This window comes from Petaurus breviceps, unplaced genomic scaffold, assembly GCF_028583685.1.
Source record: "Petaurus breviceps papuanus isolate PSGF00001 unplaced genomic scaffold, PetGlider_PUasm1.0 90763, whole genome shotgun sequence".
NCBI classification, from domain to species: domain Eukaryota; kingdom Metazoa; phylum Chordata; class Mammalia; order Diprotodontia; family Petauridae; genus Petaurus; species Petaurus breviceps.
This window is the reverse complement of record NW_027187340.1, coordinates 2,592,037-2,609,011: the sequence shown is the minus strand read 5'-3', so window position 1 is coordinate 2,609,011 and position 16,975 is coordinate 2,592,037. Positions and strand designations below refer to the sequence as shown.

The following is a 16,975-nucleotide window of genomic DNA, read 5'->3' as shown; positions in this document are numbered from 1 at the left end:
AAGTCCACGGACCTCAGATTATGAACTCCTGATTTAAGATCATGGCATGGTTTTAGAGCTGGGAATGAATGGATGCTCCACTTAGTTTAATTTCCTTTAAACTATTAACAAACCACCCCTCCCTGCCCCCTCCCCCCGCTACTGTCCTGGAGAAACAGAGGTCACAATGCAGAGAAAGTAACCTATTAAGAATGCAAAAAAGAAGCAAGCAATATTCTTTTCCTTAAATAAACTATCTGTAGGCTTCCAGTACTAGATAACATATTTCTAGAACAGTTTCCTGGGGAGTTTGGTTACATAATCTAAAAGAGAGGGCAAAATTGTCATCACTACCAAAATGGCTCTGTATGCTTTTATAAAAATGTACCCACAGCTCAAATTTTTTAAATGTAATTCCCTAAAGATTGATTCCCCAGATTAGTATCCTGAAATCTTAAAATCAGAGAAAATAGGTTCTCCTGAGAGAGTTACATAAACATTCCCTTAGCATTGAGAAGATTAAAAAAAAAAGCTGTCACAGGATTTCAAAGATACCATATTCTTTACTATTGTGAAGAATAAGATTAGAAGACTTCCTGTAATAGTTACTGTGGCATCTCACAATTTACTCGATGTTTGACCTTGGGAAAGTCACTGAATATCCCTAACCTCATCTTCCTCATTTGCAAACTAAGGATAATAATCCCTGTAGTACCTACCACACACAGTTGTGAGTTTCAAATAGGAGAACGAATATAAAGTACTGTATAAACCAGCCATAAAGCATTGCCTAACTTTCAACTATTACTCTTCTCTCTTTCTAGCAAAGGCTGGCAAATAGTTCTTTAGGCTGATAGTCCTATAACAATATTCATCATGAAATTCCACAAAAACAAAACAAAACAGACAAAAAACCCAGTGTGAATTTATGACATCCACATCTGTGGCAGAGATGGATGATGGGTAATTACTAGGAGCCTCATCAAGCCATCTATATTGATCTTACCTGAGAATTTTTAATTTTTTCTGTTTTGAGGGAGGAGAGAAGGAAAAAAGAAGGATGCACAAAGCAAGTCAAGAAGCATTTTTTACTATGTGCCAAGCACTGTGTTGAGTGCTGGGAATAAAAATACAAGCCAAAAGAAACAGTTCCTGCCTTCAGGGAGCTTATATTCTAATGGGGAAGACAACACATAAGAGAAACTTGAAAAGCAGGCATTGGAGTCCCAACCTGGGACATGATAGAGAAAATCCAGAAGAGTCAGGAGTGTGGCCTGTGGAGGAATGAAGCCATGGATGGCCTAGGGGTCCTCCTAAAATGGAGGTTTGGGGAGGAACCAGAGAATCAGAGGCCAAGGTGGGGAACCTGTGGCCTCAAGGCCACATGTGGCCTTCTAGGCCCTTGGGTGTCACTTTCTGACTGAGTCCAAGTTTTACAGAACAAATCCTTTTATGAAAGGGATTTGTTCTGTGAAATTTGGATTCAGTCAGAGGGCTGCACTTGAGGACCTAGAAGGCCATGTGGCCTTGAGGCTGCAGGATTTGCACTCACTGATCAGTGGGAACAGCCTCAAGGTAAAATTAATTTTCTGGGTGAAGAGAAACTCCAGAGAGTCAAGAATGCAACCTGGAAAGGAATAAAGATATAAAGGAATAAAGGTAAGATCACTAAATATATTGGAGGTATCCGAATAAGGCTACTAGACATTGTTATTCTGTACCAGAATTTATCAAAGTCAGAAGTAGATGATGAGAAAAGGAGGGGGGTAAATCACATAGCAAGAGTAAGCGTAAATGGACAGCCTAGGTTTTGCACTGGTACCTCTATGATGTTAGGATGATGCAAAGACATCCAACCCATTAGACAGATCTTCTGTAACAAGGGTTCTTAATCTGGGACACATGAACTTTTTTTTTTAATATTGTGATAACTATGTTTCAATATGATTGGTTTCTTATATAATACTATGTATTATAAACATTTTATTATAAACGTTTTAAAGCATTGTTCTGAGCAGAGGTTCTTGGGCTTCACCAGACTGGGATCTGGACACCATGACTCAGGCCAAAGAGGTCTATTACACACACGAAAAAATATTAAGAACCTTTGGTCTGTAAGGATTTCTAGGCATATGGGGAGGAAACTTGGACAAGACTCACAAGGGCTTCCTTCTGACTCCATGCAGGAAGCACCCATACTAATAAAATCATAGACCCACCATTTCTGTGCTGAGATGGTTTCTGAGAGAGTTTGCTACCCAAGGACATTCCCTAAAATTCTGAAGCTAAACTATGTTGTGTGACAGGTCATGTCTGTGACAATAGCATCCTGTCCATCTCATTCCCAACAGAGCAAGGTGACTGCAGAGTAAGGATACTTATGTGCTTTTTATTTTGTTGGAGGAATTTTCAAGACATCCAACAATGCTTCCTGTATTCCATCCAACCCTTTTATAAACCTACAGGCTAGAAACATTCTTAATCAATCATTCCAGAAGCTTCTGTGTTTTCTCAGAACTATATCCTTATATCTCATCTGCAAGAAAACATAGAAGGAATTATGGACCACACAGCAGTTCAAAGTCTATGCAGCATTATGGAACGGATAACAAGTCTGTGAAATGATACCCCCAGGCATGCACCCAATGACAGCCTTCACATGTGGAAAGAACAAAAAGAATCATAGGTCATGAATTGATCTTTCAGACCACCCACAGTATGCACATATGATGCTGTCAATATCAGTACCATTGGATGCTGACATACGTATCCTAAAAATCCATTGGTTGACTCTTTATGGGACCTGCTCAGAAAATGCAGTCTTGACTATGAATTTCATTATTTTTCTTTTTTTTCTTTTTTCTTGAATTTTGTTATTTTTCACTAGGATATTTAGGTAAAGATTTTTATTGGGGAAATGTCCATACTTTTAAACTAAGTATAATTTTCATATTTCATAAATAGTAACAATTTATTGTTTGCTACAGAAAATATCTATAGAATTATCACAAGCAAACTTGAAATAAGAAAAAAACTAACTTCTCTAAAATGTTCCTTTTCCTTTTACCTTCTTACTTATGTATCTTTCTAGCCAACTTTGTTCTAGCCTTTCTTGGAAATCTTAAATTGAGTGCTTTCTTTTTTTTCCTTTTAAAAATCCCATTGCTGGGATAAGCTGGGATAAAGCAGAAAAATAAATGTCCTTACTTTTTATCCTTCCTTTCTATGTCAACCAGCATTTTTCCTTTTCTTACAAAAATTATTTTGTGCTTAGAGAGAGTTCTTCTGATTTATACTCCTCTTTTCCATACATATAGATGTCTACTGGGATTTTTGGCATTTAGCTCTCCACCCTCCCTCAGAGCTCATTTCCTTTCCAGCCATAAGGATAAATAAATACAGTAAAACCTTCATTAACTCAAATACTTAGTGAACAAATATTCTGGTTAATCATATTCTCTGATCAACTGAATGTTAACCCAAAACTCCATTAAAAACAAAAACCACCACCTACGGTGTTAAAAATCTTTCTAGAACATAAGAGCTCTCTTTCTTCAATAGTATAGTCAACACAGTTGACCCTTTGATGATTCAGGATCGTATTGTGCCTTGAGATCAGTCAACAAGCATTTACTATTATCCTAAGCATCAGTGTTCATTAACAGCATTGTGGCTTAAGGAGATGTCAGAAGGGACTGAGTCTTTTCTGAGCCCCAAATATTATTTGAAATGAAATTTTTCAGAAAATTACTTTTCTGAGCAAATCCTTGGCATTGAGTTGTTTTGTTGCAGTGCCTCTCTTAAGCAGGATTCTGGGGAGTTGGGTTCCAGTTAATTGAGGTTTTACTGTATGCAACCATTTTTCTCAACTTTCACATGGCCTTTGTGGCTCATTTATGAACATAACTGTTTTGCCTGTGAAACAACCTCCTCATCTGTGTGTGTTTCCCTTCCCTCCCCCCTTCCTCTACTCTCTTTCAGGTCCATACGTTCAGAGGTCCACACTGGTGTGAATACTGTGCCAACTTTATGTGGGGTCTCATTGCTCAGGGAGTGAAATGTGCAGGTACCACCTCTTCACTCTTCTCTTCATCGAATAACCCTGATGTTCATTGATAAGCATGTATGGTGGCCAGACACTCAGGCTCCCTACAGGGATGGGTCCTGTATTTTGTTCCCACTTCCTCAAGGGAAAGCATTCTTCCTTTTCACACATCATAGGATTTAGATAACATGACTCAGGCATTAAGGTGGTAGTCTGACTTCCTGAGGCTGAGAATTCTAATCCTAACTCCGATACTGGCATACTATGGTATGTGATTTCAGTTATCTTTTCTTTGACTCTGTCTCCTCATATATAAAGTGGGGGTGGTAGTACTGAACTACTGCTTCCTTTATAGAGTTATGACCTTCACAAAAAAAAATCATAAACCACTTTTCTGATCTCAAGTGTTTGTGGCTAATAATGAGTGTCAGTATATTCTAGCATTCAGATGCTGGACTATTAAATGGAAGGACAGTCAACTTGTTTAGAAAAGGATCTGAAACTAGTTGAAAGCAAAGTGGCTATATTTAATACATGCCTTTGATGTTCAAGTAACTAAATTTATAAAAATGATGTTAAAAAAGGCAATGTACAGAGAGCTACGTTTGTTGCCTTGGCAACTGAATTTTAAAGGTAACTTGTTAAGCTGATTTTCCCCCCACTAAAGCGTTGTGAAATCAGATTGAAACCTTTTTTTATAAAAAAAATATTCTTTGAATTTGTCTAAGATGATTATTTGATTTATCAAAAAAAAAACCCTCACAAAAAACCTTTGAATGAAAACACTGAAAAAGCATTCAATCCTTAATATTTTCTTTGTAACATTTTTAACTCTTGTATACACAAGAATACTAATGCTGCTACAATTTTAAGATTTACCCATTAAAGAAATGACCCATTCAGGGAGTGCTTGAAATACTTTGGTGACATGAGATAAAGTCGTTATTCAAGTCACGTGAAATTCATCTCTATAGAACTACTGTACTCTGAACTGGGCCTTTATTGAAACCAAACTGAATTCTGGCACAGACTATTTTTCATTTTCTAAAAAATGATCATTTCATTTTTATTTATAATATTTAGTTATAGAGACTTCTTTATGTTACCTGAAAATATAAAAATTTAAAATTAGTTCCTTTATGTCCCTTAAAATATATTTATTTATTCTAAAGCAGCCCAAGATGACAAAAAGCAAAGAAAAATTGATAAGCTTTAACTTAGACTACTCTGAAAAGCTCATCGTTCTGAATGAATATCCCTCTTTCTTTTGTGACATGGCTTTGAAATCCCAAATATAAATGGAACTTTCTGGATGGTATCTTTGCCAAAAATGCCCAGTAAATTCTGGGGCCTAACTTTTTCTTACTTGTAAATCATATTTTATTTTACCAGTAAGTTAAGCTATATATTTTAAAGTCAGTTCACTTCAGTGAGTGCTGAAAGTCACAATTTTCTACAATTATTCCTTGAATCCGTTTGCAGTATGTGACTAGGAGTTAGGAGATGTGGGTTCACTGTCTCTGCCAGGATCCACTTGCATCATAGTGGGCAAGTCATTTAACAGACTTCTCTGGGTCTCAGTTTAGAAGTCTTTGAGAAGACAAGGTTGTAGTAAATGTTCTCCAAGATCCCTCCCAGCTCCAATATACTATGAAGTAAACTTCCACAATTATATAACCTCCATGAACTGCTCAAGGACTACCCTAAAGCCAGGTCAATAATGAGAAATTTACAGATGTTGACCATGGACTATAAGGTTTTTGTCAAAGAAGGCTAAAAATTGGATTTCTGTCTATCCTCTTTCTCTCTAAAAAGATACCAAGAGCACTATTTATGAGTTGATTTACTCAGAGTAAAGAAAAAAATCACCTTAACTCTTTGAATTGGGATCCCTCCTGTCAAAGAAGAGTCTATTCTCAAATAACCTTGGAAGTTGGCATCTGGCTGTAATAGTGCCTTTAGAGTGAACAGGGACTAATGGGGATAGGGCTCTCTCAGACTGTCTAAATTGTTATTTCAAATGGCATAAAGGTGCAGAGTGAGAGGAATGAACGAACTAGAAGGTGAAGTCTCATAAAAATGTTCACCTGCATTATAACATGTCCCTGAAGCATCATTCCCTGGTATTGCCTGTATGATCTGAACCTCATTAACTTGAAGCATAAGAGCAAATCAACCTTTAAAAAAGAAGAATCGGACTCAGAATCAGTTCACAGTTTTCCATGACACCTGACTACATTTCCATAACAATTGTTTCTCATGTCCAGGCAAAGCCCTGCTTCCTCACACCTCATACTCTTAAGGTACTCTAGGAGACACACCTACGCATGATCCCCCTACCTTTCAAAAACACAGAATTCAGAGGGTAAGAGGTGAGCCAAGCATCATGGGAAATAACTCCAGAGAAACATAACAGGCCACGGCCCATCAGAAGACAGAGGCATTTATGTAATCCAGATCCTTGAGACAGCTTGCCTTTGGGCTAGTTCTTTTGATCAAGGGCCATCAAGCCAGAATGAAGTTTAGAAGTATCTGTAAAGCCCCATTCTGCCACAGGCATTAGTTTTGCCTTTGTATTTTGACAGTGCCATCAGGCTAGCAAAGTTATCATAAGCAATCAGAGTGCACAGCTAATGGCCGCTTGTTCTTGCCTCAAGACAGGCAAACTGTCCAGTTCAAGACTGAGACGCAGTAGTGGGCTCGGGGCTGAGCATCTAGCCGCTGACAGGAGCATTTGACAAGACAGCATGGCCAATGGTACCAGTGTGAATTGCTAAATAACCTTTACAGAATCTGGCATTGAAAAAAATTAGTATCCTAATCTCTCAATTCCAGAATTCTCCCTCCTTCTAGCTTTCTTTAAAGCCACTAAAATGATATTGCTATGGATTATGTAATTACGGCTTAGCCCTGATGTTGGTACTGCTACTGCTACTGAAATATTTATCACAGTAAAGCCTATCGGCCTTTGAAAAAGTTTGAAATTTATTTCGTTGGTGAGAGAGCATAAATAATTTTCTCAAACAGATATGTACTTTTTTATATAGGACTTATGAAATGCAAGTTTATGGGTTAAAGAAATTCATATCTATGTCAGTCAATCAGCAAGCACCTACTATGTGTCAGGGACTGTGCTAAGTGCTGGTAACACAAAGAAAAGCAAAATACAGCCCTTGGTCTCAAGGAGCTCACAATTTAGCGAGCGAGACAACAGGCAAAGAACTCATCAAGAATCTCATGTGTCCATGGAGATTTTAAAAGGTCCTTTTTCCCTTTCTGAAAAGCCCATTTATCTGCCGGGACCTAGTTAGAGTTTCTCTTCAACCATTGTCCCTTTATAGAAAAAAAAATCAAGGGAATTAAGGAGCATGGTCATTTTTTAAAAACTGAGACCCCAAATTAGCAACTGTGCACTGTCATGTGTATGCCTTTTTCCTAAACATACTGATAACAAGGGTATTTTAGCATTTACTTCTAACTTCACACACACACAAACTGATATTCATTCCACTGCCTTTATTATTATAATCTACCCTTTTCCAGGTTCTTCCCTGAAGGAAATGGTTTTTCTAATGATTTTTTTTAGGTTTTTCGGTTTTTCTAGTGATAAAATTCAAGCATAATACGCCAGATATACCAGTAGTTTAATGTTGAAGTTTAAAAATAAAACGGAATCAATGCCTTTTATGTAAACTGTATTGATTCACTGTACCTAATAAGCATTAGTCAGGATAACCTAATGGATAGTTGTTTAAAACTCTGCATAAAATTAGTCTCTATGTTGTTGAAGATAAATTTTCTCTCAACAGGCCAAATAGGACAAAAAAATAATTTTCCTCAATGTTAAGTATGTTTACTCCAATATATGCAATTATATACCCAGCCTACTTTTTGGATAAAGCAAGCCATTCATTGACGGGCATTTATTGAGTTCCTATTATGTGCCATACTGTGTGCTCAGCTCTGGAGACACTGAGGCAAAAATGAAGCCATTTCTCCCCTCAAGAAGCTGGCATTCTATTGGAAGAGCAACCAGACAAGTTTAAAAACAAAACTCTTATTCCCGATTATTTTTAATTTGTGGGCATAGGGCAGAATTGATGCCAGTTTCTTAGTTCTGCAGCCTGGGAGCAGAGTTATGTTACCAGCTTCATTCCACTAACAGAACAAAGTCAATGTGAACTATTTTTCTTCAAGCAAAAGTTTTTTCAGATTCTTGGATTTGAAGCATAATTCCTATTCAAGAATTCAAGGCATGGAGCATATAAAAAGATAACTTGGGTTGAATATTCCAAATGAGATTCTTTTACCCTCTCCAATATTTTCTCCTCAGAGAATAAAGTTTTATTTAAATTGTGCCTTTTAATGATTATTTTAATATGCTTGCTCCATTCCTATTAATTTTTTTCAATTTGAAAAGAAAAGATATGGTTTAATATCAACCTAAAAATCCTGACTCAGTGAAGAGAAATATTAATTTTATGGTCTTTCTCCCTCCCCTGCCCTTACCCCCTAGTATTTATAGTGTAGTACTTCCCTGGGGGGGAAATAGAACCTTATAGAAGTTATATGACTTTATAAATAAGTATAAAAAACCAAATAAAGTCTTATTGGCCACCTGAAGTATTGATATCCTGCCAGTGTCAGAAACAGCAGTTTTCTGAGATAGCTCAGAACTGCTATATTGCTCTATGAACTTAAAGAAATAAAAGGATGCTTTATTATAGTGACTGCCAGTATTTTGAGATTCTGAGGTACTTCATGCTAAACCTGACAAAAAGCGGGTCTTTAAAAGTCACTACAACATCCAGATATGTTCAGTTTTCCAGCAATTTTATTTTCTTTAATGGAATGCAGAATGTCCATTTAAATAAGACTTTCCCCCCTTTTTCTTAAATTTCCAAATATGATTGTTGTGACTTCATTTCTTTTTCAGTGAGTCACAAATGAGCTTAGGAATGGCAAAAATTTTAAATAAGAGTCAATTAAGACTATGACAATAAAGAATCCAGATGAAAACTGGAAAATGTGTATTTTGCCAAATACCAGATATCTAGTACCATAGGGACAAAATATCTGGATATTTGACTACGACGTTTGCATCCAGATGTTGTGGTATAATACAATGAACAGCCAGCCTAAATGCCATCATTCTGCCTTCTAAAGAATTTCCACTTAGAGATTCTACACAGGGAAGAGATTCTGTAATGAAATATAACAGTATGGTAAGTTTCATCATGTGCTATTTTTTTCAAAAGTTCAATAGTCCAGTTTTGTAAGTAGCTTTTAGAATTATAATTTTGAAATTTTTTTAGGACCTTAAATGAGATACTCAGACAAAATGTCATAGTACACCCTTTGTTACTGTGTACTAAAATATACAGTAATAAATGTGGGTCTAATATCTGTTACTGGGTTGGAAAATATTCATGAATCAATTCAAAAACATTGTCCCTGGAAAAACAGCTCAGACACAAACAACCTTCTTAATATGTAGAAGATAACATTGTTGTTATTATTTTAATAAAATTATATAAATATACCACATTATAAACTATTGTTACAAATACTCTAGAATTTTATATAGATTATTTCTCTCATGCAAAATAACAATCTTGTAAACTATTGCAACCAGTGTTTTCACTCAGATTTTAATTTTAACTCAAATCAAACAATATCTGGGAATAGGTCTTGAAAATTAGAGAACACTTCACATATGGAAAATGGTTTTACTCTCTGATGTGGTTGATTGTAAAATTCTGTTAAAATGTCATAGATTACAAACCTCTACCAACATGGGATGTCCCAAAAATCTTAGTGCAGTTTTAAGTTATTAAAGCTTAAAACTTGGTTTATTTTTTCACTGAAAACGTTGATTACTTTGTATGGTACACAGAGACTCCAAAATTACATTAAATGAGAAAAATTACTGAAAATAAAAAGAAATTCAGGGAAAGCAGCAGCAACTTGATTAGATATTTTACCATTAACCTGTAGTAAGCCCTTGGGAAGACCATTTGGGTATTATTTATTAGATTGGGTTTGGTTTTTCTCTGTGGAAAAATGGGGAAACACTTATCTTATCTAATTAAGACCTTACAAAGATCTTTGGCTGGTAAGTTCTTAAAGCATTTCCTTGATCAAATCAATAATTTATTCAAAGAAGGTTCAGATTGGGCTACAGTATTGTAGAGGCATTCAGACAAACCAACAACTAGTGTGTTTCCATGGTGGTAATGCTGTGGAATCTTTGACACTAAGTCTATTGCTCATTCATTTACAAAGTAGTGGTCCAAGAGAGAAGGGTCCTTTGCTTTCCACTGCATGTGACAGAGAGGGGCAGGGGAGACAGAGACAGAGAAGAGAAACTGAGACAGAGAGACAGAGGAGAAAGACACAGAGAGAGAGGCAGAGAGAAAAATGCTCAATAAATACTTGTTGGATTCAGTTCAACAAGTATTTTTTAGGCAATTGCTATGTTTGAATTTCTGTGCTAGGTACCAGGGACACAGAGGCAAAAAAAAAATAAATAGCAAAGTCTCTTCTCTCAAGGAGTTTATAGCCTAAGGGGGTGGTGGGATGTGATATATACAACTAAGTATGATTTGAAACAGAATGTGGCAAGTACAAAGGAGAGGTCAGAAAAATGTCTATAAGAAATTTAAGGGGAGGAGGCTACTAGGTGAAGTGAATAGAGCACCAGCCCTGGAGTCAGGAAGACCTGAGTTCAAATCCGGCCTCAGACATTTAACATTTACTAGCTGTGTGACCTTGGGCAAGTCACTTAACCCCAATTGCCCAGCCTTCTCCCCTCCAAAAAAGAAAAAAAATAAATTTAAGGAAAGAGATCACTTTCAGATATTGGAGGTCACATGGAGAAGGTAGAGCTGAACTTTAAAGGAAGAGTAGGATTTCAGCATATAGTGATATGGAGGCAATCTCTTCTAGGTATCAGGGATGGGACTGCATGCAGGCAGAAATAGGCAGGTTAAGATTTTTTTAAATAGTGGAAAGTCCAGATTTGCTGACATATAGTATCCACCAAAGAGGCACAAGTGATTAAGTCTGGAAAGGTAGGTTGAAGGCAACTTGCAGAGAACCTTAAATGCCAGGGTAAGGAATTTCTGTTTGCCCAGAATCTTAGTATTTGAAGGGATCTCAGAAGTCATCTAGTCCAGTCCAACCTGAACCCTCTACAATCAACCCCAATAAGTAATTGGAGGTCTCCAGTGATGGGGAACCTACGACTCCCCAAAGTAGTACATTCTGCTTTTGGTTAGCTCTAATTATTGGTAAGTACCCCTTCCTCATATTCTGCTCCTGTCTCATCAAACTGAACTCTGCCACAATAGCTACAACCCATTGCTTCTATTCTGGATCCAAAAATAAGTGTAAACCCTCTATACTCTAGGCAATGGAAAGCTACATATGAGTCTTTATCATTTTTACTTAAGTTGGGATATGCCTGCATACTTAGCTATGTAACTTTCAAAAATAATTTATCATCTACTTTATTATTTCTAAACCCAGAAATATGGTACATCCACATAGAATACTCAATTCTGGGTTTTGGTCAGTTGACCACCATGAAATAGATTGTAGTTGATCAAGTCAACCAAAAGTTATGCTCAAAAGTAATCTATAATGTTTTTGCTCCAGAGTGTATTGGTTCAGCTCCAGGTGGGTTCACAAAAGGCCAACTCTTAAATTTTCACTTAGTTAATAATATTAATAGATTGCATGCAAAAACTTAAGGAAGGTAATTTTGTTGTTGTTGTTACTGAATTTCTTCCAGTTGAGACTTTATTGTTCGTAACATGCTTTAGCTAATATTATGAAAGCAGATCTTTTTTTAAAATTCTTATTAAGCTCTCTAGGGAAAAAAGGCCCTAAAATTTCATTATACTTCTCTTGAAATAGAAAAACAAAGTATCTCAGAAATATTTTTTGTATTTTTCCATTTGCATTGTACCTAGAAAATATTTGGATTCTGTGAACTGAAGAGTTAGGAATACATTTAAGTCACATACTTAGTTTATAGAGGTCAAACTATCAAATGATTACAGTAATCCTGATCATTGGTAATGATTGTCTACAGGTTAAAAAAAAGGTAAAAGGTAAAAAGGTTTTAAAAAATCAAATCATTTGTATTCATTTGCAACTTTTTAGATAAATATAGCATTTAAGTATAATTAAGATTTTCAGTGACTTGGTAAACATGAATATAAATTGGGAAAAATGTTCTTTCTTCCTGTTCTAATGAAATGGGACTAGTTACATTGCTAAAAATGAGTGCAAGAGAGAGGAGCTGCCTTGAACTAATTTGCTTAGAATACTCTGAAAGCAGTCAGGTCATAAATATTCAATCAAGAATGAGTTCTTTCCATCTCTTTTTTTCTTTTCTAGATTGTGGTTTAAATGTTCATAAGCAGTGTTCCAAGATGGTCCCCAATGACTGTAAACCAGACCTGAAGCATGTCAAAAAAGTGTATAGCTGTGACCTTACAACACTAGTAAAAGCACATATCACTAAAAGGCCAATGGTGGTCGACATGTGCATTCGAGAAATTGAATCTAGAGGTAAAATGTTCTTCTTCCTTGGTTTGCTTTCCTCCTGATCTCTTTAGCTTGATCTGGGTTACCAGGGGTTTGCCTGAATTTGAGTCCCAATAGCTTTATGGACACCCTCTTGTTCTTTAAAGCTACTTCTGCAGATTTGTATCTTTTCTTGAGAAGTGGGGAAAAGAGTGGGGAATAAAGAGTTATCCTATAATCTACACATCAAATAATCTATAAACTTGAAATTAATTACCATGACCATTACTTTAAAAGGTACACTTCAAGATATAGTTGACCTAGCTATGATAAGATTTACTTTGAAAATAGATTTAAATATCCTATTTCCAATCTACAAAAGCCAACTTTAAATTCACTTACACAAACATTTTATTGTTTTCTTGTTGTGAAGGCACTTGCTACATGGTGGACTTGTAAATATCTGTCCACTTTTCAAAGGTCATAGATTTCTTGGGCCTGGAGAGGATGAGGAAATATGCTCAATCAATATAATGTTAGGCAAGAATTAGATCTGCACCCTAATTCTCTCCCTCTGGGGACTACACCAACCTATAAATGCCATGGTTCTCTGAGTACAGCTAATCTCAATGTTCTTTTTATTTTTTAAGTTATTTTATAATTGGGCTGTTACTGTTATTTCCCTTAAGGCTTACCATATTTGATCTAATTTTACAAAGAGATTGTGAACTAAATATGAGAGCTCAGTTGACAGTAGGTCAGGGTTAAAGGATGAGATGAAATGGTTTTACTTTTAGAATTAAAAATATGGCTAAATTTCTAATGCTCAGCTATCTGAGCAAATCTTTTTGGCATTTTACTTACCCAGCACAGAAGTAAAAAAGGAAATTAGAATTCAGAAGAAGAGCACATAATTCTAAAATATTTCCTTTGGTTCACCTGTTCTTCACTTACAGGTCTTAACTCTGAAGGACTCTACAGAGTCTCAGGATTTAGTGACCTTATCGAAGATGTAAAAATGGCGTTTGACAGAGGTATGTTTTCCAGCCTGCTTATTAACAGCAAGGTATTTTTTCAGTCCGAAGTTTTATTGTTGTCTTTTGTCTAATACCTGTTATTTTCCCCGACTCCACCCATATTTATTACCCCATCCTTCCTAATAAGAAAAATATTTACATAAAACCAACCAACATAGTGACTACGTGTCTGAGAATATATACTGTGTTCCACATCTATAGTCTGCCCACTCTTTGCTGAAACAAAGGGAGTTATGTTTAATGATCATTTCTTCAGCATCAAAATCTCTATTACAACTAATCAGAGTTGTTACCTCTTAGTATTGGTATCAGTCACATTTTTGTAGTCATTATGCATTTGTTCCCTCGGTTCTTCATGCACCACTGCATTGCTGTGCTCAGGTCTTCCCATATTTCTCTGAATTCCTCACATACGTCACTTATTGTAGAGCAATAAATATTCTATTACATTCATATGACAGAGTTTGTTCAGCCATTCCCCAGTCATTGGGCACCCAGTTTTGTTTCCAGCTTTTTTGCTTTTGTTGTTGTTGAGTTGGGTTTTTTTTTCTGGTTATCACCAAGAGTAACGTCAAGATTCTTGATGTATCACCAAAGCAGTATTACAACTTTTTATATCATTTATATTATTTTTTTTAAAGCAATTGGGGTTAAGTAACTTGCTCAAGGTTACACGGCCAGGTGTTTCTGGGTGGGTGCTAAGTGTCTGAGCCTGGGATTCGATCCCCAGGTCATCCCAACACTGGAGCTGGTGCTCTTACTCGCTGTGCTACCTGGCCGCCCCTATATCATTTATATTATTACAGCCAATGTATCTTATGTAACTGATTTATTTTCGTGCAAGTGACTTTCTAAGCCATTGGTTTTCAAATGAAGAACCTTAACGATTGCTACTTCTTTCTTGAGTGGCTTGACATGCAAACTGCCAGATCTAAGAGTGGGTCAGGGCATTATAAAATTCAACAAAGCTGCGCATACTAGAGTTGAGTAGGCAAAACTAAATGTCATTTCCTCCAAAATAGACCCAGAGCAATGACACTGCTAGAAACAAAAAATGGAAAAGGGAAGAAAGAATATTTAAGCTGGTGCTGATCTCTGATTTCCCTGGTGTGAATCTGCTAGCCTGTTTCTGCTTATATTATCTGAGCTTCGTTTGCACCAGGGTCAGCATCTCACTACATTTCAGTTAAAAGCAATGAGACAGAAGCCTTTGAGTCATACATGCTATACTGGGGAGCTGAGGAGAGGAAGAGGAAATGACAGCTCTCTGGATTCAGAGCAGGCTCTCCAGCTAGAAAAGTGGGCAAACAAAGGGGAAGCTCAAGGGGGGTTATTTTACAAAAGATATCCCCATGGTTTTTCAGTGTGACATTTCCCTCAACTGCTGCAATAGAGTGGTGCTGGGGAGGAAAAGCAGCCTTGAAGGTACCAAAAGTTAGAACTTTTCAGTGAGAAGACCAAAAGAAAGTGATCTTTTTCAAGAGTCTGTTTTGTCATTCTATTTCTCATTCTTTCCCCCATGCTCTTTTCCACCTTTCTTTTAAGAGAAACCTTTATCCATCCGCTCTCTTTTGTTTTTCTTTTCTTTTTACTTTTTGGAGGGCAATTGGGGTTAAGTAACTTGCTCAAGGTTACATGGCTAGTTTTTATATGTGGGTGTTAAGTGTCTGAGGCCTGAACCGAACTCGCATCCTCCTGGGTCCTCCTGACTCCAGGGCAGCGCTCACTGCGCCACCTAGCCTCCCCTATCTATCCATTCTCCATTCACGGTAAACAGATAAACATATTGGCAATTGTTCAGTCATGTCTGACTCTCCATGACCCCATATGGGGTTTTCTTGGCAAAGATTTTGGAGTGGTTTGCCATGTCCTTCTCCAGTTCATTTTCCACACAAAGAATTGAGGCAAACAGGGTTAAGTGACTTGGCCCAGGTCACAAAGCTATTAAGCGTCTGAGGCTGAATTTGAACTGAGGAAGATGAGACTTCTTGGTTCCCAGTCCAGTGCTCTACCCACTGTGCTATATAGGAAAAGGTTTGGGTTTTTTTCCCCCAAATAGCAATGAAATATGATAAAGTCTACATCATATGGTAGAAAAGAGTAAGGAAAATGGGGAAAATCCCAGGCTTTACTTCCCTAAAGTGATAAAATCAAATCACATTCCAGATAAGCCCTAGAAGGAGCAGCTCTGAATTCATGCAAAATGAGCTTCATAGAGACATTTTTCTTTCTCTCTCTGAGTGCTATTTGACTCCCCTAAATTCCTGCACTGACCACAGTCTCTGGAGGTAATCCAGGATTGATAGGGAATTGGATGTTTCCATGACCCCCAGAAACAGTTGAATGACACCTCATTCACTTGGTCTAGTTCCGATCTAGAAATTCAACTCCCAGGGAACTGCAGTGGACAGCTCTGAAAATTCACAGTTGGGGTCAAAAGCTCAGCCCCACAGAGATAGTCTCTAAGGGGGTGATTCTGAATGTCCAGGAATCTGGGTCAGCAACAGGGCTGATTCAAAAGATCTGAAGTGCCCTAGGGCAGTTCTCAAAGAGAGAAAGAAGAGTAGGAAATGAATCAGAAATGTCCAAGGGAGAGCACAATTTGGGAATATCATTTTAACCTCAAATAAGATAAAAACCACAAAAATGAAGGTAAGAACCACAGATGGCTAAAATGAATAGTAGTTCATTATAGTTTACCTTTAAATGGATAAAATAATAAAATGAAATCTAGGCGTCTTTTCTTTTTTCCTTTTTTAGAAATACTTGCTCAATGTAGTTAAAATCTGCCAACTCTGGGTTTTGCTGTCCTACCCAGAAATAAAGTTCAGTATCAACATATTTGGTGCTTACTACATGCCCAATAGTATGGTATGGCCTTTAGAAGATAACAAAAGAAATAAAAATGTGACCTCCATGTCTGATGAACTTGTAGCATAGTTGGGGAAACGAGATATGTAAGAACATCAGTCAGAGACTAGAGATCATGAGTTAGATAATATAATAGTGCCATTCACAACTAGCTCTGGTTAAAACATAAAATTTTATGTGGAATTTTAGGGTATGTTTAACATTTATGTCCATAGTGAATAAATGTATCCCCTATACCTCCTACCATGGTGCACTGCACACAGTAGGCACTCTGTTTGTTGAGCAAGTGACTCAAACATATATTCAACACCTTTTCCTTAAGGAGCACTAGCCCAAGTCCTAGGTATCCAAAGATATGAGATTTCGTCCTTGTCCTCAATGTGCTTACCAGCTGATAAAGTATAAAGAGCCAAATGAAAGGTATAGGGGTTTATGCTGTCCAGAGGAAAGATTGATCATGGAGTCCTGGGATTAGGAAATATTAATCTTGAGCAAAATCTTAGAGGCA

At 36.9% G+C, this 16,975-nt stretch overlaps 1 protein-coding gene across 1 annotated transcript in view; it reads left to right on the top strand.

Annotated features, from left to right (window-relative positions):
• CHN1 (chimerin 1) overlaps positions 1-16,975 on the top strand; it is a 237,869-nt gene that overhangs the window by 203,271 nt on the left and 17,623 nt on the right. Inside the window, exons 7-9 of the mRNA XM_069068447.1 lie at positions 3,961-4,045; positions 12,431-12,604; positions 13,516-13,593. Coding sequence (XP_068924548.1) covers positions 3,961-4,045; positions 12,431-12,604; positions 13,516-13,593 — 337 coding nt within the window. The remainder of the gene's footprint in view (positions 1-3,960; positions 4,046-12,430; positions 12,605-13,515; positions 13,594-16,975) is intronic.